Source organism: Canis lupus, chromosome 29, assembly GCF_011100685.1.
Source record: "Canis lupus familiaris isolate Mischka breed German Shepherd chromosome 29, alternate assembly UU_Cfam_GSD_1.0, whole genome shotgun sequence".
In the NCBI taxonomy this organism is placed as follows: domain Eukaryota; kingdom Metazoa; phylum Chordata; class Mammalia; order Carnivora; family Canidae; genus Canis; species Canis lupus.
Genome location: NC_049250.1, coordinates 28,495,158 through 28,520,933, shown reverse-complemented (window position 1 = coordinate 28,520,933; position 25,776 = coordinate 28,495,158). Strand labels below are relative to the sequence as shown.

General features: G+C 47.5%; 1 protein-coding gene across 5 annotated transcripts in view; it reads left to right on the top strand.

The window, feature by feature from the left end:
* Positions 1–25,776, top strand: part of ZNF704 (zinc finger protein 704) — a 259,566-nt gene that overhangs the window by 168,110 nt on the left and 65,680 nt on the right. For all 5 annotated transcript variants that reach the window (XM_038579598.1, XM_038579594.1, XM_038579595.1 and 2 more), the window contains exons 3-4: positions 20,026–20,129; positions 25,126–25,403. In XM_038579598.1, the coding sequence (XP_038435526.1) occupies positions 20,026–20,129; positions 25,126–25,403 (382 nt within the window). The remainder of the gene's footprint in view (positions 1–20,025; positions 20,130–25,125; positions 25,404–25,776) is intronic.

Sequence of the window (25,776 nt, the reverse complement as noted above, 5' to 3'; positions counted from 1 at the left end):
GGAGGCTGGGAAATCCAAAATCAAGAAACCAACCATTCGGTTCTTGGTGAGGGCCCTCTTCCTGGCTTGCAGATGGCTCCCTTCTTACTCTTACTCTTCTTGAAAGGCTGCCTCTTCTCCTTCTCTTCTTATAGGGACACTGATCCCATCGTCCAGGCTCCACCTCATGACCTCATCTAAACCATTACTTCCCTAAAGCTGTTCCTCTCAATGCCATCACCCTGCGGTTAGAAGTTCAACATAGCAGTTTTGAAAGGACACGAACATTCAGTCCATAGCAAATGCATACTGTGGCATTCAGCCGCCTACAGCTCCACCAGCCTTACGTCTCTGTGTCTCAGGTACATCACCCCCCAAAATGGTGATAATAATAGTCTTGGCCCCATAGACTTGTTAATGAGGATTCACTGAGTTCATGAAAATAAAGGCCAGAGCAGCGGCTGATACAGCACAGATGCTGCATAAAGGTTAGCTGTTAGGATTTATTTAAGGAGATAGATTACACCGTGGGCTTGACCCAGGAAAGACCATAATCCAGAGGAGTTATCATAAAGGCAACTCTTGGGCAAATACTTTGAAAACTTCTGGTGACAAGAAGGCCTCCCTGATGTTTTATTTAACTCAACCATCTTGTTCCTCTGTACCATGACAGCAAGCATCACCCCTGCCAGGTCAGGAAAAATTCGTGTCCAGCAGCTGGTCCTTAAGGAATGTCTCTCAGAGGGGCTGGTGAAGGTGTCCAGCAGGGTGGTGGGGGCGGGGGTGAGCTTTGAAAGAAACAACATCCCCTTATTAAATTGCATAATCATCAAAAAGAAACAGCCCTTGTTGAGGGGACATGGAAGCGTACCAGTCAGATGTTTCTAGAGAAGCGGAACCTCCTGCTGCTGCTCTTTTGGATGCCCTGCAGCCACCAAGAACACGCTTCCCTGGGCCAACCCAGCACACAGCCGGGCTGCTAGAGCCAGGCCATCCTGACACAGGCCACCCTTGCTCAGATGCCTCATCAGCTAGAGTTGAGACTTCCTTAAAACTGCTCTGAAGTACTTGGTAGCTACCCAATCTTCCTGTTCCTGGCTTCTTTCTCACAGGGGTCAGCCCTGCCTGGGGGCCTGAGGCCTTCTCGTGCCCCACCCACCCGATCCACCAAACGCTTCTCCCCCAGGAAGTTGCTTATAGAACTCATCCTGTCTTGGGGACAGCAGACTCACATTGACTTTACGACTGCTCCCTCTCTGAACTTCTTCTAGAAGTTTACCTGCCTACAAATGAAAGCAGGTGCTTATTTCTGTCTATGCTGGATGAACCTTTGTAAAAACAACATATCAAGTAAGAAAAGAAATGTTAGTGGAGAGACACCTGGGTGGCTAAGTCGGTTGGGCATCTACCTTTGGCTCAGGTCATGATCCCGGAGTCCCGTGTCGGGCTCCTTGCTCCACAGGGAGCCTGCTTCTCCCTCTCCCTCTGCCTGCTGCTTCCCCTGCTTGTGTTCTCTCTTTCTCTCTCTCCGTCAAATAAATAAATAAATAATATTTTTTTAAAAAGCTAATGAAGCTAATGCTATATCATACTGAAAAAAGGCTTTTTCCCTCCATATTTTTATAATCATTTTTAATTGGATCATTTTCTCATCAAATTTCATGTGAATCCAGATTCTGTAGTCTATGCTTGTTAATTCCTTATCATGAGCTCATGGGTTCAAGAATGCAGAAAGGCAAATTTATAAGCCTTCCCAGTGATTTAAAAAAAAAAAAAAAAAAAAAAGGAAAGAAGACAGATAGGTAACCACTGAGCTGTTAACTAATAGAGGTCTATTTGCATTTGAAATATTTAGAACTTCAGAATAGCGTAGATTTGAAGATATATTGAATTGGTAATTCCACCATGGTTTAATCAACATGCTGTTACAGTAAGTGCACCTATAAACCGCTGCTCCGCTAATATGACAACCTAAATGAGTGAAAAATTACCAGCAGCGGTGGAAATTATTATTTATACCTGATAGCTACACAAGCGTTTTTAGTGATGCTTTTTACATTAAATATTAACTCCAGCATCCTAAGCTTATAAGCCATTTATATTGTTTTCAGAAGAAATGTGAAACAGTAGCTGTGATGCTTTCCCTAGACTGTGGACCTCCCTCGGCTTTAGCCTAAGCCCCGTTTTGGCATCACTAACCCGTATGCGTCCACCTCTTCTTACAGGAAACTAGATATGCCCTGGCCAGTAGCCAACCAGCCACATTACTGATCTGCTGTTATGCCCAGCAGTAACCTCTGCATTGTGCTCCTCACTATATCAGTTTCTCCTGCTTATTCCTTTGGGGGAAGTCATGTTCCTTGTGCATAGAGTATACATAGCTAAATGTGCGATTGTTCGGCCTTGGGTGTTTCAACAAATAGGTTTGATTTCATAGTCCTTGGACTGTACTGTTACAAACAAATTTAAGAATGATAGAATTACCATTTTCTAGGGACAAGACAGTGTGAATTGATCTGTCATCAAATAAGAGTTGGATGGATTGACTGGGACATATATTGGTAGCATGGGTAAAAAATAAATGAAACAACACAGGAAATAGAGCCATTATTGTTGTGTGTACGGGAATTCTCCCAAGGGCAACATAGATACTTCCATTTGTTCCCAAAACCTGGACATCCCGAGTGCCTATGTAGCACATTGACAAGTATGGGGCAAAGGAATCTGCCTAAAGGCAGTACCTTGCACACAGTAGATATTATCGAATTGAGGCTTGCTCAAACTATACGAATAGATTGCCTTCAATAAAAGTCAGCTCTAGAAATAAAATCACCTACAGTAGACACCTTAGGAAAGAGAACTATTGTCTGGCTCATTGATCTGAAACAATCAATTTAAAATGAGGATAAATTGGCTCACTTCTAGCCTGTGAAATGAAAGATAAATGTTTAAATAAGAGCAAATATCAGATGGAACTGCTACTTTTGTGTTTAAAAAAAATAGTGCATGTCAGCAATTTCACACGGTTCCACCTAACAGTATGAAGGAGGTATTGGTGGAGGGATCAGGATTTGGTTATGTGAGTTAAATTGAAGTTTAATCATTCAAAACATTTTAAGCACATTATAAGAACCCCATTAAAGAAATCCATATAGAATCCTTTTCAAAGCAAAACACTCTTTTTTAATGAATGACAAACCCATAATTTCATCTACTTTTTTTTTGTCAACTTGATCTTTTACATGCTAAAAGCTTTCATCAATTTGGAATGTTTTCATCAATTTGGAATCATTCACATCTATAAAAAATATATATTTTTAAGATTTTATTTATTTATTCATGAGAGACACAGAGAGGCAGAGACATAGGCAGAGACATAGGCAGAGGGAGAAGCAGGCTCCCCTGCAGGAAGCCCCATGTGGGACTCGATCCCCAGACCTGAGATCACACCCTGAGCTGAAGGCAGACACTCAACCACTGAGCCACCCAGGCTAAAAGAAATCTTTTTTATTATAAGAGAATTGTATTTATTTTTTAAAGATTTACTTATTTTAGAGAGAGAGAACACACATGCCTGAAGGGAGGGGCAGAAGGAGAGAGAAGAAAGAGAGAATCTCAGGTAGACTCCCTGCTGAGTGCGGAGCTTGTCGCCAGGCTCAATCTCATGGCCCTGAGATCATGACCTGAGCCGGGATCAAGACTCTGAGGCTCAACCAACTAAGCCAGCCAGGCGCCCCAGATTACTTTAAATGTAATAGAGAAAAGAATTGCATAATCTAAAATGAATTGCATTTACTTTACAAATATGTTTCAATTATAGAAGATGGCATGTATGCCTCAAATTTAAAACAAGATTAGGGAGATGATCGTGAGAACAGCATTAGTGTGTGGCATGAAGACTCCATTGGCCCCTGGAATAAGGCAGGCCTGGCTGACTGGCCGAGTGGCCTTAGGCAGACACCAGTCTCTGTATTTGTAAAATGGGGAAATAATAGCAACCCACGGTGGCAATCTAAAATAGTGTACATAAAGTGTCCAGCATTGGACACTCAATAAATATTAGCTATTATTAGAAAGAAGACGAGGGTTTTGAAAAAAAAAAAAAGATTATAATTTTTTTTCTCTTTTTTAAGCCAAATCTGGAACTTAAGCAGCTTACAAGGGATTAATTCCCCTTACCTCCCTAACCAGTTTGTTCCCCTCTGCATAGCATCAGACAGTAGAGGCATCAGCCCTACCATGGGGTAGCCAGAGGTGGACAAAGTCTACAAGCAGGTCCCAGACAGGTTAAACATGAAATAAATCAAAATTCAAAAATATATTTAGAAGTCCAAATTCCCCCTCAACCTAGAGTATGAGAGCAAATGAGCCTCAACCTAGAGTATGAGCTTGACCATGTCTGACAGTTCTGTGCCCAGCTTGACTGGCTGCTCCTGGATGGGAAGGGCTTTCCCTCAGAGCTCGTACCCCAGTGCCTTTGCAACATGTGGGCAGAGATGACTCCACACCTGCTATATCAGAAGGAGAGCTTTCCCAGGGAGCCTGGTGGGTGACTTGGTTGGAAACAATATGAGTCCTCTCTCCTTGAAAAAACAATTAAGATAAAATGGCTACAACCATCACTTCTAGCCCACATAATAATGTTACTATTTTCAGGTAAGAGAAGCAGCAGAAATAAGAAATCCAGTATTTTTTTAATCTTATTTTTTTTTAAGTCTAGAGGGAAGAAATTATCTTATTTTTCTTTAATTGGCAAACTAGAAAACCCTGGATTTGTTTTCTCCCAACTGAAGTATGGTCAACATAAAGTACAGCTGGGAGTTCTTTCTATCACTGAGGCCTAAAAAGATTTGAGGCCTCGAAGCAGTAATATAATGAACCCGACAGGTATCTGGAATGGCCCGGCTGAGACGCGAACGTAAGAGAGAGATGCAATTTTGATTATAGTTGTCTTCTTGAGGATGGCTACGGCATTTCTCAGGTGCATTGTTCCCGCAGATGGCCTGAGTGACCCAGTGCACTTTCTCCCCATTAGCCTGGGCCCCACCACCGCTGGACACATGGAGGCCCTGCTCACACGGAGGTCCTGCTCACATGGAGGCCCTGTACCTATGATAAACCCAGGTCACATGGAGGCCCTGCTCACATGGAGGCCCTGTACCTATGGTAGACCCAGGTCACATGGAGGCCCTGCTCACATGGAGGCCCTGTTCACATGGAGGCCCTGCTCACATGGAGGCCCTGTACCTATGGTAGACCCAGCTCACATGGAAGCCCTGTTCACATGGAAGCCCTGTTCACATGGAGGCCCTGCTCACATGGAGGCCCTGTTCACATGGAGGTCCTGCTCACATGGAGTTCCTGCTCACATGGAGGCCCTGTTCACATGGAGGCCCTGCTCACATAGAGGTCCTGCTCACATGGAGGCCCTGTTCACATGGAGGCCCTGCTCACATGGAGGTCCTGCTCACATGGAGTTCCTGCTCACATGGAGGCCCTGCTCACATGGAGGTCCTGCTCACATGGAGGTCCTGCTCACATGGAGTTCCTGCTCACATGGAGGTCCTGCTCACATGGAGGTCCTGCTCACATGGAGGTCCTGCTCACATGGAGGCCCTGTTCACATGGAGGCCCTGCTCACATGGAGGTCCTGCTCACATGGAGTTCCTGCTCACATGGAGGCCCTGCTCACATGGAGGCCCTGCTCACATGGAGGTCCTGCTCACATGGAGTTCCTGCTCACATGGAGGCCCTGCTCACATGGAGGTCCTGCTCACATGGAGGTCCTGCTCACATGGAGGCCCTGTTCACATGGAGGCCCTGCTCACATGGAGGTCCTGCTCACATGGAGTTCCTGCTCACATGGAGGCCCTGCTCACATGGAGGTCCTGCTCACATGGAGGTCCTGCTCACATGGAGTTCCTGCTCACATGGAGGTCCTGCTCACATGGAGTTCCTGCTCACATGGAGGTCCTGCTCACATGGAGGCCCTGTTCACATGGAGGCCCTGCTCACATGGAGGTCCTGCTCACATGGAGTTCCTGCTCACATGGAGGCCCTGCTCACATGGAGGCCCTGCTCACATGGAGGTCCTGCTCACATGGAGTTCCTGCTCACATGGAGGCCCTGCTCACATGGAGGTCCTGCTCACATGGAGGCCCTGTTCACATGGAAGCCCTGCTCACATGGAGGCCCTGTTCACATGGAGGTCCTGAAGGCCCTGCTCACATGGAGGCCCTGCTCACATGGAGGCCCTGCTCACATGGAGGCCCTGTTCACATGGAGTTCCTGCTCACATGGAGTTCCTGCTCACATGGAGGCCCTGCTCACATGGAGGCCCTGCTCACATGGAGGCCCTGCTCACATGGAGGTCCTGCTCACATGGAGGCCCTGCTCACATGGAGGTCCTGCTCACATGGAGGCCCTGCTCACATGGAGGTCCTGCTCACATGGAGGTCCTGCTCACATGGAGGCCCTGTTCACATGGAGGTCCTGCTCACATGAAGGCCCTGCTCACATGGAGGCTCTGCTCACATGGAGGTCCTGCTCACATGGAGGCCCTGCTCACATGGAGGCCCTGTTCACATGGAGGCCCTGCTCACATGGAGGCCCTGTTCACATGGAGGTCCTGCTCACATGGAGGTCCTGCTCACATGGAGGTCCTGCTCACATGGAGTTCCTGCTCACATGGAGGCCCTGCTCACATGGAGGTCCTGCTCACATGGAGGTCCTGCTCACATGGAGTTCCTGCTCACATGGAGGTCCTGCTCACATGGAGTTCCTGCTCACATGGAGGTCCTGCTCACATGGAGGCCCTGTTCACATGGAAGCCCTGCTCACATGGAGGCCCTGTTCACATGGAGGTCCTGAAGGCCCTGCTCACATGGAGGCCCTGCTCACATGGAGGCCCTGCTCACATGGAGGCCCTGTTCACATGGAGTTCCTGCTCACATGGAGTTCCTGCTCACATGGAGGCCCTGCTCACATGGAGGTCCTGCTCACATGGAGGCCCTGCTCACATGGAGGTCCTGCTCACATGGAGGCCCTGCTCACATGGAGGTCCTGCTCACATGAAGGCCCTGCTCACATGGAGGTCCTGCTCACATGGAGGTCCTGCTCACATGGAGGCCCTGTTCACATGGAGGTCCTGCTCACATGAAGGCCCTGCTCACATGGAGGCTCTGCTCACATGGAGGTCCTGCTCACATGGAGGCCCTGCTCACATGGAGGCCCTGTTCACATGGAGGCCCTGCTCACATGGAAGCCCTGTTCACATGGAGGTCCTGCTCACATGGAGGTCCTGCTCACATGGAGGCCCTGTTCACATGGAGGCCCTGTTCACATGGAGGTCCTGCTCACATGGAGGCCCTGCTCACATGGAGGCCCTGTTCACATGGAGGTCCTGCTCACATGGAGGTCCTGCTCACATGGAAGCCCTGTTCACATGGAGGTCCTGCTCACATGGAGGTCCTGTTCACATGGAGGCCCTGCTCACATGGAGGTCCTGCTCACATGGAGTTCCTGCTCACATGGAGGTCCTGCTCACATGGAGTTCCTGCTCACATGGAGGCCCTGCTCACATGGAGGTCCTGCTCACATGGAGGTCCTGCTCACATGGAGGCCCTGTTCACATGGAAGCCCTGCTCACATGGAGGCCCTGTTCACATGGAGGTCCTGAAGGCCCTGCTCACATGGAGGCCCTGCTCACATGGAGGCCCTGCTCACATGGAGGTTCTGCTCACATGGAGGCCCTGTTCACATGGAGGCCCTGTACCTATGGTAGACCCAGCTCACTTGGAGGCCCTGCTCACATGGAGACCCTGTACATATGGTAGACCCTGCTCACATGGAAGCCTTTCATGATGAAGTGCTCCCCAGGACTTCAGCTGACTAAATGCTTCCTCAGACATCCACACGCTCTTTCCAAAGAGTCTAACAACTTTGCTTTGGCCATTGCTGAGAAGCAGCAGAGGTTTCGTACAGCAGAAAGAAGCCAGCAAAGATTTTCCCATCCCAAAGAGCTGGGGAGAAAGAAGCTGGCCACCCATGGGTGAGTTACAGGGCCTGAGGGCACAGCCACCTCCCTCTCCTATCACCTCCACCTCCACACACAAAACACACCTGTGCACACAGCATGGTGTCCACGTAGAGATACACACACAGACCTAGACACGCAGATAAGCACACACAGACACACCCATTCACACACACAAACACACAGATACACACAGGACACAGACACACAGATAGGCACACAGATACAGACACACAGAAACATTCGCACACAGACCCACACAGGACATCACCCCACATAGAGACGTGGAGAAAGACATACACACACTATCAGGAAGGGAACCTGATATGTTCCTTCTGGTCTCCTGTCCCCTGGTGCCTAAATGGCAGCCCCAGAAGGGCACCCCAAGTGCACAGAGGGCTTTGTGTTCAGAGAGAACCTCATGGATATGAGACCGGCCTGGTGACTCCCAGGGAACATGCCAGCTGCAATGAAAAGCGCCAAACCTACAAAGCGCAAAGGCCATCGGGGGATGTTCACAATGCTTCCCTGAACTACACTTTGCAGCCTGCTCACATCAAGAAGTCCAGATTACACACAGAATTGTTTTCAGGGGACTTGGAACTTATTATTTAATAATGTTATTGCTGCCGTTCTAGAGTTCACTGATAGGTCTGTGAGCCTGTGTGAATATAGAAGAATTATCGCAGACACTGGAACAAAATCAATTCTGCATAGATAGGCCACCATCTTTTAGGCCCAGTAAAAAAATTTATATAAATGATTAATTTAATAGCTGCATTTTTGAGGAATTGTTTTCCACCAGAGGAAATGAATAAATTACCAGATCTAATAAGACGAGAAAGAGAGAATGAACACAGAACAACGACAGAAGTGTCTGTGCTCCTCCCTGCCATCCCTCAGCAACTCTGAACCACCATTACTTAGTGCCAATTTGTCGGGGGGGAAAAAAGTTTATTAAGAATGTACCTTAGGCAAGGTTTTGTACCAGATGTTAGAAATAGATGCCAGACTGAGTCCTGGTCTGGAAGGTGGGAGGAGGTGAGAGCACCAGCAACCCAGGTGATATAACGCAGGAGCGGAGGCCCCTGGCAGGCTTCCTGGGAGTGGGACTGAGCCTGGTGCGGGAGGGGAGTGGAGTGGGCCAGGTGCAAAGGCGAGAACGCTTGTTCCCAACAGAGGGCGAAGCTTGTGCAAAGGTGTGGAGAGGAGGAGGTTACGGAGAACCGCCAGGAGTGTGGAGCTGCCCCGCAGGGCGCCTTGTGGGGGGTGGGGGGATGCTGCCGAGACGCAGCTAGAGAGAGCCCAGCGATCCCTGCTCCAGCGCCGGACCTCACCCCGAAGGCTGTGGGGAACCTCCCAAGAATGTGGTTCTCCGTGTCCGCGGCCGTGGACCAGCCCTCTCCTCTCCTCACTTGTGCAAACCCTCTGCCTCAGCGAGGCCTCCGCCTTGTGCCCTGGGACACTGCCGCCGCCTTGCCCATTCGCTCCTTACTGCAGGCTCCCCGGGGACAGCTCCCCCTCCTGCTCAGGGCTGCCACCCCCTGGATGGGCACAGCTTCCCCTCCTGCTCAGGGCTGCCACCACCTGCATGGCGACAGCTTCCCCTCCTGCTCGGGGCTGCCACCCCCTGCATGGGGACAGCTTCTCCTCTTGCTTGGGGCTGCCACCCCCTGCATGGGGACAGCTCCCCCTCCTGCTCGGCTCCCACCCCCTGCATGGGGACAGCTCCTCCTCCTGCTCCGGGCTGCCACCCCCTGGATGGGGACAGCTCCCCCTCCTGCTTGGGGCTGTCACCCCCTGCATGGGGCCCCCGGGGACCCCGCCTGCCGCCCTCGCCCCCTCCTCCCCGTGCTTGCAGCCCCTCTGTCCCCAGCCTCCAGCACACCTCCGTGTGGGACTCAGTAGGATCTCAGGCTGCTCCCCCTCCGCCCCCTGCAGCCCTCCGCCCTGGCTCGGGGCTCAGCCCCTGGAGCCGCGGTCACTTCACTGGGACAGACCCCACAGCTGCATCCTTAGCAGAGCTGGCGCTGCAGCCCGACAGGCTTGCGAGCATGTGGGTCTCCTCTGAAACCCTTAGCACACCAGAGCCCCCCGCCCCCGCCCCCGCCTCCTGAGGGGACCGCGCTGCCCTCCAAGGAGGGGTCAGAGCCACCACCTCCAGGAACATCACCAGCTTCAGAGCCCCACACCTACAAATGTGCCCGCACCCAGGCCACGGCTGCTCTCCATGCTCCCCTTCCAAAGGCCAGTTGTTCCTCCTTCATCTAAAGAGAACTCCACCCAAGCTGGGGACCCCACTCCAAGGCAGCCTTGTCCCTTCATAAGCCCTTCTCTCAGTATCTGCTACCTCTCCAGTGCTGTGGCTTTTTCCTGGAATGTGCTGGAGTTCCATTCTTCTGAAGCAGAAAAAACCCAAAGAGTTTAACTCCCTCAAAGAACCACACTCTTCTTCCTTCATGGCCAGGCTTCTTTAAAGAGTCACCTACATACATACATACATACATACATACATAAAAGATAGATGATGATGATGATGAAGATAGATAGATAGATAGATAGATAGATAGATAGATAGATAGATAGATAGATGATAGTCACCTACAGTCACAGTTTCTCACCTCCTGGTACCCATTCACCCCTCGAGCCACAGCCATCCCCCTTCTGCTCCTGCTAAGGTTGCTGCCTGCTTCTTCACGGCTAGTCTCGGGGAGCCCTGAGGATCCCGATCCGGGCTGGCCTGTCTCCCACATTTGAAGCTGCTAACCTGTCCCTCCTTGAGAGTCTCTCCTCTCTTCTGTGCTCTAACCACCCTCATTTCTTTTCTACGGCTCTGTGCATCCCTGCTCCGTGTCCCTATGTGCAGCTGGGAAGACATCTGGGCCGTCAGTAGACCCAGGGAAAAGCCAGTGTGAATGGGAGGGAGGAGCAAGGCCACAGAGGCAGGTGCGGAGAGTACAGGCGGAGGCAAAGAGGAAAAAGCAACACCTCCACCTACCTTTGAGACTGAAGAAAGGAGGTAAAAAGCTCAGGGTCAGTGGCCTGAATTTTCCCAATAAGGTAGGAGGTAAGAGTGTCTGCTGTTTGGGTGTGTAAAGAGGTGAAGACAGAATAATTGCAAGTGTGAATGGGAATAGGTGCTGACCCAAGGCAGGTGGAGGATCTGAGGGATGAAGCACAGGTAGGGTCTGTGCGGAGGTCTGGTCCACTGAGAATCTTTGGTGTCCTCCATCAGCGCTTGACCACCCCACGGCAGAAGAGGAAAGAACAGCCAGGGGAAACCCAGCCAGGGTTTGGTTGTTCTGGACCAGTGAAGCAAAAGGCTGGAAAGGCCAGGGGTGCAGGTTGCTGGTGAGAGATGCGTCCAGGAGGTCAACTGGTGAACCCCAAACAGTAGAGAAGAAAGTAGGCAGCGGCAAGGTGGTGACCTGGAAGGAAATGGAGGAAGCCAAAGACTGGCTGTCCCTGGGAGATGGGAGTGCAGACATAGTGAGACAGTGTGAGCTAGAAGGAAAGGAGGAACGTGAGGTTGGGGTAGAGCAATATCAGATGATGGCCAAAATCTGATTTGTGTTCTCCATTTTTATTTGGACTATGGAAGCTTCAAGTGAGCACAGAAGTGCGAGAATGACCCAATGAAGCGCTCAGTGCCCGTCCCCTTGCTTCTACAGTTGTCAGCATTTTACCCATTCGACTTCATCTACTCATCCTCCAACTCACATTTTTGGGGGCGGGAGAGTGGGAGGCTGTAGTGTATTAGAACAAATCCTAATTTTCATGCTACTTCACCTATAAATACTTCAGTAGATAAAATTTGGGTTTTTAATTGGAGAACAGTTCACTGAAATAAGAGTTTGGGGAAGGGATAATGAACACAATGACTATTAATTGAGTCTTTAGTATATGCCAGATATTTTACACATACTATTTAATTCTTCTAAAACCTCATGAGGTTGCTGTTATTATCGTTCACATGTCATAAATGAGGAACATGAAGCTATACAAAACTACATGATGTGCCTGACATCACTGTGCTGGTAAATGCAATTGTTGGGGAATTAAACCCTAGTCCATCAGACTGTGGTGTCCTTCCCATCAAGGTCAGGACTCTGCTGAATGTTGTTGGTATGAAGGGAACAGGAACTACAAAGTTAGGATGTGGGATGCTTTGACTATATCCCCAGGATCATAATTCCAGATGATGTAAACATAATGCCTATAATATTTCTTAATAAGTAGGCTCCACACCCACCCAGGAGCCCAACTCTGGGCTTAAACTCACGACCCTGAGATCAAGATCTGAGCTAAGATCAAGAGTCAGATGCTTAACCAACTGCACCCCAATAATGGCTATAATTTATGTGCCAAAATATTTGGTGACTTTTAGGGGAGAGAGGTGCTCATAGACCTTCTGGTCAATGCTCAAACAGGGAGAGAGAAAAAACAGCTGCATAGCTGAGCCACTGGGGACCCGGGTTTCTGCATTCAAGGGGAGGGATGGTTTAGGGGAGGCAGGTCAAAGGCCAACAGTGGTGGTGACAGGGTAACTCCAACGAGAAGGAGGAGTGACCCTGGTGGAAAGCCCAGGTACAGTAAAAGGGGAGAGGGTAAGTGAGTGGCTATTCATAATGGCATATGGAGCCCAGTGGGCAGAGTGACAAGGGCCAGGAGAGAAGTCACAGTGGGAGGATCCAAGAAGAAAGAGCAGCAGGTGGGAGAAAGAAAGGAACAGGACTGAATATCGTCTTTTTGGGAAAAAATGAATTGGGTATCAAAGCAATTGCCTGGTTCCATGCTACTCAACATGGGCCAGTGACAGTCTACGAACTCTCCTACCAGTTCCCCATGACCTAGGTGTAGAAATTGAGGAGAAGCAATAGTTTACAGGTTCGTGTAGCAGGATGATAGAACCCCAACTGCCATGGGCCAGGGCTTTTCTGTAGTTTACAGAAGTATCAATCCATGACAGATTAGAGATTTCTTTAAAATGACCCTTCACAGGGCTCCTGGGTGGCTCAGTCAGTTAAGCCTCTGCCTTCAGTTCAGGTCATGATCTCAGAGTCCTGGGATGTGACCCTGCATCAGGCTCCCTGCTCAGTGGCGAGTCTGCTTCTCCCTCTCCCTCTGCCTCTGTCTCTGTGGTCTCTCTCTCAAGTAAATAAAATTTTTAAAAAGTAAAATAAAATAATCCTTCACTTGTAACAATCACTGGATATTATATAAGACTAACGAATCACTGATCTCTACCTCTGAAACCAATAATACATTATATGTTAATTGAATTTAAATAATTTTTTTAAAAATCAAAAAAATCAAAACGATCCTTCACCACGGGCAGCTTTAGAAGTACTGGTCTATATTGCCTATGTATTATGATGTGTTTGCTCTAATTTTCCCATCTTGTTTGATCAAGGCCATGGGACACTTCATTGCAATAGGCAGCTTCCGTAATCTTCCCTATAGTCTTAAAAGAAACAGTTAAATTTAAATTGGAGGAGTTAACATTGACCACTTTTGCTACCGGCTACCTTGAGAGAGGAAACAAAGCTTCATGCTTTTTTTTTTTTTTTTTAAGATTTTATTTATTTATTCATGAGAGACACAGAAAGAGAGAGAGAGGCAGAGACAGGCAGAGGGAGAAGCAGGCTTCCCATGGGGAGCCAGATGTGGGACTCGATCCCGGGACCCTGGGATCACGACCTGAGCCGAAGGCAGGTAGATGCTCCACCACTGAGCCACCCCGGCGTCCCAAGCCTCATGCTTTTTAATCACATTTAAAAATTAACTGAATCCAGTTTTCCAAACTTTTAGTAAAAGCTTTCCCAGAATTCTAAGATTGGCGATGGTTACTGTGGCCTTCCTGAAGAGATTTTATTTTCAGACTTTATTCCTCGTTTTAGTATTACTACAAGTTTTAAAAGTAATTGAACTTGGTCTAGACAGCAGATTTCGGTAGTTGCTAAGGAACTGGATTAGTGCTAATCTAACGAATGTATTATTCATTTTTATTTCCGTTTGTTACTACAGTACTTTAATTGCAGATAAATGTCTTTTATGGCTCTCCAGGATGTAAAGCATTTCTCTGTTAGCTGGTGGGTTAGCCAGGGGAGACCATGTTTGCATGCACCCTCCAAACAGATGGCATTCAGGCATGAAGTGGCTCAAAAGAAGAAAAAAAGGCTTCTTGCGACATAAACAATAGCTGGCCTTGTAAGCAAGGCCACGGCCGAGTGCCCAGGGCCAGGCCAGCATAAGACCCACGGCCTGGGGCCGAGGCCGCTGGTGCTGCGCACTCTCCTGACTGCCTCTTCATGTCGCAGATGATGTCATTCTGCAACCTGCTGCCACAGTCAGCAGGCAGTCAGGTCCTCAGATAAAAGACTGGTTGTCAAACTAAGAAACTCATTTTCCACACGGCAGCCAAAGCAAGCTTTTGGAAAATAAATCTGATAGCATCACCCCAACCTCCCTGACCTCTCCAACCCCACTCTGCTTGAAACACTTGAGTGATTCCCAGGGCCTTTAAGATAAGAATTAAAACCTGAACAGGACTTCAGAGACCCCACCTGGGCCGTCCCCTCTCCAAGTGCACAACACACCGTGCTCAGCCTTTCTATTCCTTCAAAAGGCGGCCTTGTCCATACTTTTTGTTCCACCCAGCCCACAGCTCACTCCCCCTAGCCAAGAGGTCTCCCCTCAGCTGGCAGTCTCAGATAGGTCCTCATCAAATCCACACCACTCCTTCCTGGCATTTGTCCCATCTACTGTTTAATGTTTATTTGTCATATGTTTGATTAAGGACTGGTTTTTTTCTTTTTTTTTTTTTTTTTTTTGTTTAAGATTTTATTTATTTATTCATGAGACACACAGAGAAGCAGATACCCAGGCAGAGGGAGAAGCAGGCTCCATGCAGGGAGCCCGATGTGGGACTCGATCCCGGGACTCCAGGATCACGCCCTGAGCCGAAGGCAGACACTCAACCACTGAGCCACCCAGGTGTCCCAGAACTGGTTTTTCAATAGACTAGAGCTCAGGAAGGCAGAAACTGCCTGATTTTTCCTTCAGACTGTTCTTCTAGTTTCTGGAAAAGCCCCTAGCGCAGAGCTAGCACTCCAAGAGTCGAAATGGGAGGCAGAAATTCTTAAACATAAACTCCAAACCACCTTCCAGGCTATGGCTATTTGTGAACAGTCCTCAAGGGCCATGACGTCATGAGCTGGATCATTGCCAAGGCATCAACGTGAAGCTCTAGCAAGGGACCCAGCAGCTGCTCCTCCATGTGCCAGTTGCCACCTCTTACAGAGTAATTCCTAAGAACTTAAAACAGTTTTGTTCTTTATGAAAAATAACACCGCCACCACCAAAAAAAAAAAAAAAAAAAAGGCAACAACTGCTAGTGCTGGTGCCTAATAAGAGCAAGTGAAGCAATGTAACACTGCCGTCTTTCACGGGGGATATATGCTATGGGCATATTCATGAATTTGAAGGTTAATAATAGCTAACGTCTATGAAACTCTGACAAGGGATGAGGCTGTGTGCTGGTGCTTGGGTATGTTTTCCCACTTAATCTTCTCAACAGATCTATTTTTATCCTCCTTTTTCAGATGAAGAAACAGAGATTCAGAGATGTCATGTGATTCATCCAAGGTCACACAGCTAGTAATGGCAGAGAGTCGAGCTGAAGCTCCATGACCTAACTAACCCCAGAGCCTACACTCTTAACCATTACCTTTATCACCTCTCCCAGAGAGGTCCAGGCACATCCTTAGCAGATATCAAGGGAGTTCTGTACTCATAGACTAAATATTCTTTTCATAGAGGAATAGCTGTTGCTTCATCTGATACTTTGAGTTTAGGTTAAGACTTCACTAAAAATAGCTAAATAGCTCACCTTTAGTTTCTTCATCTTCCATACATCTTCAATTTTGATCCATTTCTAAAATACAGATTGATTATCTCTCTCTCTCTTTCAGGTTCAGGAATGTTCAATGGCTTCTCTCTGCTTAAAAGAATACGACATAAACAATAGCTGGCCTTGTAAGGAAGGGTCCCTCGCTAGTGACACCACTTAGCCTGGCACATGGGACCCCATGAACCGACCCAGGCTCTGTCCTCTCTCATCACCCACTGCATCCTTCATATAGGACTCTTTTCTTGCCTGAAATGTGTGTCTCTCATCTTGAAATGCTATTCATCCATCCAAATCAGGTCAATCTGAGGGACAAATCATATATAGAATGACAACAAATATTACTATTATTTTCAATGAATTTAAATATTATTTTTTTAATTTAAGTATTATTAAGTTCCATAATACTCAACTAAGTCTGAGAGGAAAGATTAATTGGGGGGAAAAAAAGAGATTGAGAAAGCTCTTGGCCTTTTGCAAACATGATTAATAAGGTTTTCAATAGCAGATTCAATTTCAAATTAGGAAAGAATATTTAACATCACTTCTAGAGGGTTTTTTCCCCCTCTCAACAAATCTAAATCTACCAGAAGGGCTTTGCAGCAGTTTTCTCAAAGTGTAACAAATTCTACTTTGTATATCATCTCTTCATGTTTAATTATAAGGATTTGAATTTGCAGCACCAATTAATCAGTAATTAGATAGTACTGTACCAAAAGAAATTAAACAAAGATAAAAACAAAAACACAACTCAGCACAAGACCATATCATCTGGTAACATTTCACATAGCATAATAAAAATACTCTAGGAGACATACAGGTTAATTGAATCAGTAACAATATATTCTTTTGATTTTTGGTTACTGTTGTTGTTCATGATCTCCAAAGCCAGTGGGAAAGTCAAGGGTAATCCAAGTAAAAAAAAAAAATGCTCTGATTATACTAATGTTTATTCCTCTTTTCACTCTTCATCAGAAATCCAGTTCATGACACTCAATAATTGTTTTGAAAAGTACTGTAGATTTTGGCAATGCAAAAAAAAATTATAATTCCTTCTTTTTAATTTAAATTCAATTAGCCAGCATATAGTATACTCATCCTTAGTTTCAGATGCAGAGTTCAGTAATTCATCAGTCGCATATATAACACCCAATGCTCAGCACATCACGTGCCCTCTCTAATGCCCATCACCCAGTTACCCCGTACCCCCACCCAACACCCCTCCAGCAGTCCTCGGTTTGTTTCTATAGTTAAGAGTCTCTCGTGGTTACTTTCTAATGATACTTTCTCTGTTGATCTTCATGTTTAAAAAACACATAAATGAGTTTTGAAGTTAACTGGCATTTAGACCTCTAAAACAGAATGTTCGCCTTAGATATAAAAAAATAAAAATCCAAAAAGATACAAAGCAGATTGAGGAAGGAAAAATGAATGTTCCTGAAACGGAGCTGTAGGAGAGGAAAAAGGCGTGCCTGCATAGCAAGTCCCTTTAGAATCAGGGCAGAGGGCAGGGGCACCTTCTCCCTACAATCGTGTCATTTCCCTGTGCCAACTCATGGCTGCTTCTCCTGGTTCTCCAGCCTTTTGTTAATAAGCAAAAGAAGAGACTGACAGTTGGAAACAGAAATCAGCCTCTCTCGTAATTCAGTGTGGAAAGAGATGTCAGAGCAGCCTGCTTGTGTGTGCCCCCCACTGGTGTGGAGTGATCCCCACGGCTGGGCTGGGGGGATGGCAGCCGGTCAGAGGAGCCCCACAGTTTACAGAGCTCGGTGTGGAGCAAACCTTTCTCCTTCAAGGCCTCCCATTACTCCTTCCCCCGTGACCATGACTACGTGGGAGAATGAAACAACAAAATACTCAAAATCACCTTAAGGCACTTTAAGTTCCTGTTTCAAGAGGCTTTGTTTCTGTAAGAAACTGGCATCACCCTTACTCCCAAATATGAGGATCAAGTCAATTATGGATATTGTAAAATCTTTTAATTGTGTGCCAAATGAATGAGCAGGTTTTTCCCTAAGTATATGAGATTGTCTTGAAAACTCTGGCAAAGTGAATTTCACTGTGTACTCTCAAGCTTGCTTTCTAGAAGCATTTAATTACCATTCTCTGAAAAAAAAAATTAATGTGTCTTTTGATAGAAGAGTTTGCCAAAAAAGAGGGTAAGGTGCTTTGAGAATAACTATATGAGAAAATTTGAAAGATTCTCATCTTTTGGTACCTTGGATTCAAAGAGTAGGTTCTGGGGACGCCTGGGTGGCTCAGTGGTTGAGCATCTGCCTTTGGCTCAGGGTGTGATCCTAGGGTCCAGGATCAAGTCCCACATCAGGCTCCCTGAGAGGAGCTGTCTCCCTCTGCCTGTCTTTGCTTCTCTGTCTCTCATGAATAAATAAATAAAATCTTTATTTTAAAAAAAGGGTAAGCTTTGTTCAGTAATTAGCATCATCATGGACATTGGAGAGCCAGGTTGTAATAATTTTAATAACTTCATGATGAAATTAATCGAGCAGCCCTCCCAAATTGGGGAACAATTTGATTTTCCTCCAATTTACGAATCTCTTTTCCCTGTGTATTGTGAAGTGATGCTATAAAGTTTCCATCTCTAAGAGTTCACTGCTTTAAAAATTATACAGCACACCATCCATGTAAGCCACGTTGGTAAACGTGGCGTTCGTTGGTCAATATGGTTTATTAATCCTCTGTTGTACGTCTTTGACTGTTCCCTAATTTGAAAATGTTCATCTCTCAGGAGGTGGTACAATTTATCTGATGCCACTGTACCACATAAATTTTTGCCTCTCGATACTAACTTCTTTATTGAAATCAGCTTCAGCAAGCTGGCTCCAGTTCTCAATGATCGTTATCTTACGAACCTTCCCTCGGGTTAACTGGCCAAAAGTAATGAACCAGAGTGACCTCTTCATGTCAGTGAAGATGGCTCTTCACTTGAATATCATGGTAACTACTCCTATCACCTGTCCTTCCTGTAGGAGAGTGTGGTGAAACAGCACTGGAGTGTAGACACCTCTCATTGCATTTCTCCTCCACTGCCACCCATTTTAGTAAATGGCACTAGTTAATGCTCAAGCCAAACACCTGGGAGCCATCCTGGAGCGCTCCCTTTTGCTCATCTCCCACGCTCGGTGCTCCAGCCGGTCCTGCCCCATCAGGCGCCTCTGCGCCTACCCTAGCTCAAGCCACTATGTCCTCTTATCCGGATTCCTAGCAAATTGTCTCCTAACTGGCCTCCCTGTTTCTAGTCTGCTTTCCCTAAAATCCCTTCTCCGTATAGTAGCTCAGATCATTATTTTTAATCATATTATGTCACTAGGCCTGTGTAAAGCCTTCCAGTGACTTCCTATCCCACTTAGAATAAAATTGAAACAGCTCCCATGGCCAAAGGACCCCACATGACCAGCTCTGCACCCTTCTCCCCTTCTCCCCCAAAGTAGATCCTTCTTCAACTACCCACCATTTATTCCCACCACCTAGCCTTTACATAGCTGTCCTGTGTGCTTGGAGGGCAATTCCCTACCTCCTTAAAACTGATTGCCCCCCCCCCCTTCACACTTCACCTCAGATGTCACCTCCTCAGAGAAACCATCCCTGGCCACCTTAAGTGCAACCACCCTCAATAACTGTCATGTCAACCTCCTTATATACTTCATAGCCCTTGTCACTATCAGAAATTATTCTATTCCTTTTTGTTTGTTTACTGGTAATTGTGTTTCTCCCCACCAGCCTTGTCTGTAGTTCACCATGCATCACCTGTGCCTAGAACAAGGTCTAACTCATAGTGCACTCTCAGTAAACACTTGTTAGATGAATAGCCAATGAATGAACCACTCTCTTTTTCATACTGTAGGATTTCGACTGGATCACTTAACCTCTGGGCCTCAGCAGAATTTCTTTCTTTTTTTTTTTTTTTCTCAGCAGAATTTCTGATCTGTACAATAAAGCTAACAAAAGTTTGGATTTTATGAGGATAACGTTAAAGGTGTAAATGTGTGTAGTAGCATGTGGTACATGGTACATGTGGGGCACATGGCCCACAATAGGCTCAGAGTGAGCACAGGTAACAGTGTCCCCCTTCCCTGTTTTACAGGAAATCTTCGGAGGAACTGGACATGGACAAAGTGACAGCAGCAATGGTACTAACCAGTTTGTCTACCAGCCCGTTGGTTCGAAGCCCTCCTGTGCGGCCAAATGGTAAGCCTGGGATATGGGGTATAGGGAAGGGCCCCCTGACAGCAAGAGCAGAGCCTCTCTTTGAGGGACCTCATTTCTATCCAACACAATAAACAGTTAACTGTCACCCATTAGCAGAAAGCAAGGGGAAATGTGGGAGAAATGGAGACATCACAACTATCCTCTTCCCCCTCATCTTCCCAGGGACTTCACAGCATCTCATTCATACCTCCATCCACTCAACTCACATTTACTGAGCTCCAGCACCTTTCCAGAACACAACTTTCAATGCTTGTGCTCCTTTTTTCCCAGATAAATGGAGATTGGTCCAATGAAGTTATTTTCACCAGCATTATTTCTGGTCCATTGGACAGGCGGTTGGATCAAAGAACTCTGAATATTAAACATTTTGAAAAAGCATTATCCTAACAGAATAATAAAATTAATCAAATATAAGTATGTAGTGCATTCACTCATTCAATATATATTGATTAGGTACCATACTTGATGGTTTGGAAACATCACTGAAAACTGTCCGTACTCAGTCATTCATATTGTACAATTTCTTTGGGGGAAAAAAACCTATCAATCAGATTGATGACTAGCATTCATTAAGCACTCATTGTGTGCCAAGTACTAAGCTTACTGCATCTCATATAATTCTCCCAACGACTCTATGAGATGTTACGATCGCTATTTTACACTGAGGCAAATGAGGGGTAACTGCCTTGTAAATATCAGAGCCAAAATCCCCAATCCCCAAAGATATGTGGATATCTTTCTGATTCCACATCTTCCATCTTAATTAGGATATAATATTGGTGCACGTAATTCCATAGGCTAAATCAGGAGGGCAGCAGATGAGGTTGGAGAACATGACCCAAATCGATCAAGAGGAGCCATGTTTTCCTGGCTAGGAGTTTGGACATTAATCTGAGGCAATAGGATAGCTATTAAGTGGTAGGCCCTGGAAAGTTATGAGGCGGATTATAGGCAAAAACAAAAAACACAACCCTACAGGTGTCCTGGACCTTGGTGGTCACAGTGGGGATGAATAGGACATAAATGAGAATGGTGAAGCAGGTAGTATCAACAAGACTTGGTGAGAGATGAAAGAGAGGCAGCCATAAGGGTGACTTCCAGGCCATCAGGAGGAGGCTCCTCCCTGAGATAGGGAGCAGAGCAGAGACATAGATCTTTGGGCGACTGTTAGGGGAAGAAGCGGGGCTGCTGAACAAGATGAAGGTTTAGTCTGAAACATGTTCAGTCGGAAGACCCTGAGGACCTTCAAAGGGTCCGGGTCTGGTGGGGATTTGGGTACAATCTAGGACAGAGACCGAGCTGATAATGCAGGACTGGAAGGCATCATGGTGAAGCCAGGGAAAGAGATGAGATCCCCTCAAGGGGGCTGTGTAGAGGTAGAGTGTGACGAGAAGGTGGCTAAGGCCGATGGTAAGACCCATCATCATGTAAGAGACCAGCAGAGAGAAAAGAGCCCGAGGGGAGCCTGCAGGCTCCCCAGAGATCTAGAGGAGAACCAGGAGAGTGTGGTTCCATGCAAGTCAAGGGAAAAGCATGTTTCAAGGAGAGCCTCTGGTGCTACCGAAGGTCAATCATGAGGACTGAATTCTGTACCAAGTAGAAGGTCACCAGTGGCTTTGGCAAGAGCCTTCACAGTGGGCCAGCCATGGGTGGAAGCCAGACTGCAGTTCACTGAAATGTAGTGCACTTGATGAAACTTTCCAGCAAGGGAAAACCTTCTCTAGCCTAGTCGGTTATGGGATTGAGCCACGGTTCCCACATAATTTGCTTTTCAGCATGAGATGTTAAAATAAATATGCTAAACATCCAGTGAGTCTTCACCAGCCCTTACTCTAATCCAACTGGGGTGTAAGGTGCTCTGGAAATGAACTTGACCATCCCCGTTGAATGACCTGACCTTCTCCGGGCTTCTTGGCAAACAGGCATCCTGATTTACCTTTCTCAGCTAGGCAATGCCTCTACAGAGAGATTACAGTAAACCCCAAACTGAAGGCATCTCCAAAACCCAACAGAGGAAAAAGGAACTGCAGAGGAAAAAAAAATTATGTTTTTGCTATAATCATCATTTTTACCGTTGTAGTCTTTTTTTAAATTGAGAACATCTTTAATGTTCTTCTGTATTAAAAAGTTAGAATCAAAAGAAACTTTTCACTTCTTCAATGAAAACTTTATTAGCAGTTATAAAGAAAGTAATTCAGTGTTTGTTATGATCTAAAAAAAAATAACTACCCAATTAATAATCTCAAGATGTCTATTATCTCCCATTTAGTATACAACAGGAAGCAAAAAAAATTTTTTTTGGAAGGAAGCAAATTTTTTAAAAGGGAAAGCAGTTTATGAAAATGAAGGAATTGTTCATTTCTTTAGAAATCAAGATTATATCCAGAATTACTGTATGTCAGTGAGTTTTTGAAAACTGTTGTATTCCTTTTCTGGGTCTGAGAAGGATCGTTTTGTCCAGATGTGGGTCTGCAAAGACAGAGTCCAGCAGTGTGTGTCTGCATTTGGGGGCAAATATTTGTTTAAGAAAAGAAAAAACACTCTGAACTGATTCTGACTTCTTTTTTGAAAACTTTAATTCTATATCACATTGTCCTTCTGTTTAAATAGTGTTTCTAAAGGAAAGGTGGCTCACAAGTAAACAAGGTAACTTTTGGCATTGACATGAAGCAGTGTAGCCACGCCGTGATAGTAGTTGGTTTTCAGAATAAATTCCTGTCACTCATACCTAGCATGACTACACATCTAGCACCGTGAACTTACTTTATTTTTCAGGTGCTTGCCACAGTAGATTTACAGGCCTCCTAAGCCGGCCGTGCCAAGTAATTGTCACTGCAGGTAATATTACCTCGGGCCCTACATTAGGCTCCCCTTGAAACCGTGTCATAGTGAATGGAGCTTCCTTGTTTACAGTAGGTGACTCGGGCCCCATCAGCGCCTCAGTCTCTGTGTAGACCGCAGGGGTGAGAGGCTAAGTTGGGTTTTGTTGAGGCTGGCAAGGTGTGAGCCCGCACAGATGACCACTGCATTCTGTTAGAGCCTTGCTTGAATGAGATGGATGACTTACTCCTGCTGTTTCAACGTCAAACTTCAGTCCACTCAGTGAACTTTTTGTTTGACACAGTTGAGGAATCTCTACGCTAGCAATCCGTAATTACGTAAGGCGGTTAAGAACTTTTCCCTTGAATCCAAGTCTACCATTTGTCTTCATTACTAATTACACAGATGTTAGCAGCATTTTTTTTAATGAGGCATTTTGAGACTTTTCCCCCCTTGTACTTAGAATATAGTTTTAATATATTCAGAATGTACATAAATATGAAGGAGAAATTATCCTTTAGAAAGAATTTATACAAACACTCATTAGGATTGGGCATCTTGAAAGATAAAGCAAATCCTCAGTGATTAAAAGAGGCCCCTCCCCCGCGACAAGACCTTCTAGCTGGGCAAAGATCTCTCCACATTAGCAAACATTTCATAATGTTTCCCCACAAGAGGAAAGGTAAAATCCCACACGTCTCATCAGTACTAATTACCAATAAATTCTCCTCTGATCTCAGCTTTGCTGAAGACAAGGGAGGCTGCTCACGACACAGGCCCACATGCATGAAGGAGAAGAACAACTGGTAGACCAGGCTTTGGGCCCGGCACCCGTCTGAGTTACATACCGGTCATGTGGCGGGTCACTTAACTTCCAGGTGCCTCAGGACTTCCATCTGTAAAATAGGCATGAGGGTCCTCCCTCGGAGACACCGATGGCGTGAGATCGTATGAGTGAGCTCTGGGAGACGCAAGACACTCATCAAATGTAGGGCACTATTATTCGTTCGAATAAGCTGTTACAATAAGGTAGATGACTGTAGGTAACTTTCTGGGAATTAATCTCTTACATCGGAGACTTTTTCTATAAATGTCATGCAAGGATCACAGACCTCTGAGAAAGTTCTCTTTCAAATAGGGAATGGGGGCAGAAGAGGGGGGAGACTACTCCCAAGATTTTTTTCTTAGAAAGGCAAAGCGCCCCCACACTTTGTAAGCAAGCACAGCTTATTTTTCTTCTTATTTTCACATAATCTCCACTGTCATCCTGCAAAACTAGCGTCGAACAAAACCGCACACATAGGAAAACTGTTAGGAAAAACCTGTTGTGTGATTGAAAAAGCCGTTTACAAACTATGGAGCAACGCGATCCCCCCCCAGGTTCAGAGTCAGTCTTACCTACCCAACCGTGGCAAACTGTCGGGTGGGCGGCAAGCGCTTTCCTGAGCCGAGACCCGCGCCCCCGCTGCGCGCACACACACACGCACACGCACACACATGCGCGCACACATGCACACACGAGCGCACACACGCACACGTGCGCACACGAGTACACACGAGGGCACGCATGCGCACACACGAACACACGTGCGCACACGTGCGCACACGAGCACACGCGTGCACACACACGAACATACACGCGTACGCACGCGCATGCGTGCACATACGCACACGTGCACACATGGGTGCACACGCGCACTTACACACATGCACACACGTGTGCGCGCACAGGAGCAGACACGCACACGAGCACACGCGTGCGCACACACGAACATACACGCGTACGCACACGCATGCGTGCACATACGCACGCGTGCACACACGAACACCCGTGCACACGCGCTCACATGCGTGCGCACGCACATGCACACACGCACACACGAGTACACGCGCGCGCGCGCACACGGGCACACATGGGTGCACACGAGCACACGCACTTACACACATGCACACGCGTGTGCGCGCACAGGAGCAGACACGCACACGAGCACACACGTGCGCACACACGAACATACACGCGTACGCACACGTGCACGCCCGCACGCACACACGAGCACCCGTGCACACACGCGCGCACGCACACACACGCCCCCCCCCCCACCCCGGCCCCGGGGCGCACCCGGAGGGCGGGCGCTGACGCTGTGTTTGTGCGCAGGGCCCGAGGGCCTCAGCGGGTCCTGGAAGGAGGGAGGCGGCGTGCCCTCGAGCAGCAGCAGCAGCGGCTACTGGAGCTGGAGCGCCCCCAGCGACCAGTCCAACCCGTCCACGCCGTCGCCGCCGCTGTCCGCCGACTGCTTCAAGCCGCTCCGCAGCCCCGCGCCGCCGCCGCCGCCGCCGCCGCCCCCGCCCCCGCCCCCGCCCGCGGACGACGGCATCGACGAGGCGGAGGCCAGCAACCTGCTCTTCGACGAGCCCATCCCGCGGAAGAGAAAGGTTGGTGTGTCGGCCGCACCGCTTGGGGCCTGGGGGGGTCCGTGCGAGCCTGCGGTGCTCGGCGGCCTGCCCGGGTCCGTGACGGTCCCGGCCCAGTACAGCAGCCGCCGAGGCCTCGGTCCGGTCCGAGGCTCCACGCACACGTGCCCGCCCCGGCCCGCCCCGCCCCGCCCCGCCCCGGGCACTGGCGGGAGGGCTCCGGCGGGGCAGCTACGGCCCACCTGTGTAGGTGCGTGCTGGAGGCTCGCTTTGGCAGTGAACTCACCCTCTTGCTGGGACTTTATCTTTTCACCTGTGAAATAAAACTCATGCTCAATCCTTCTCTTTTCTGCTTCAGTAAGCCCTGAAGGGTGTTGGGAAGCATATTCGGCGT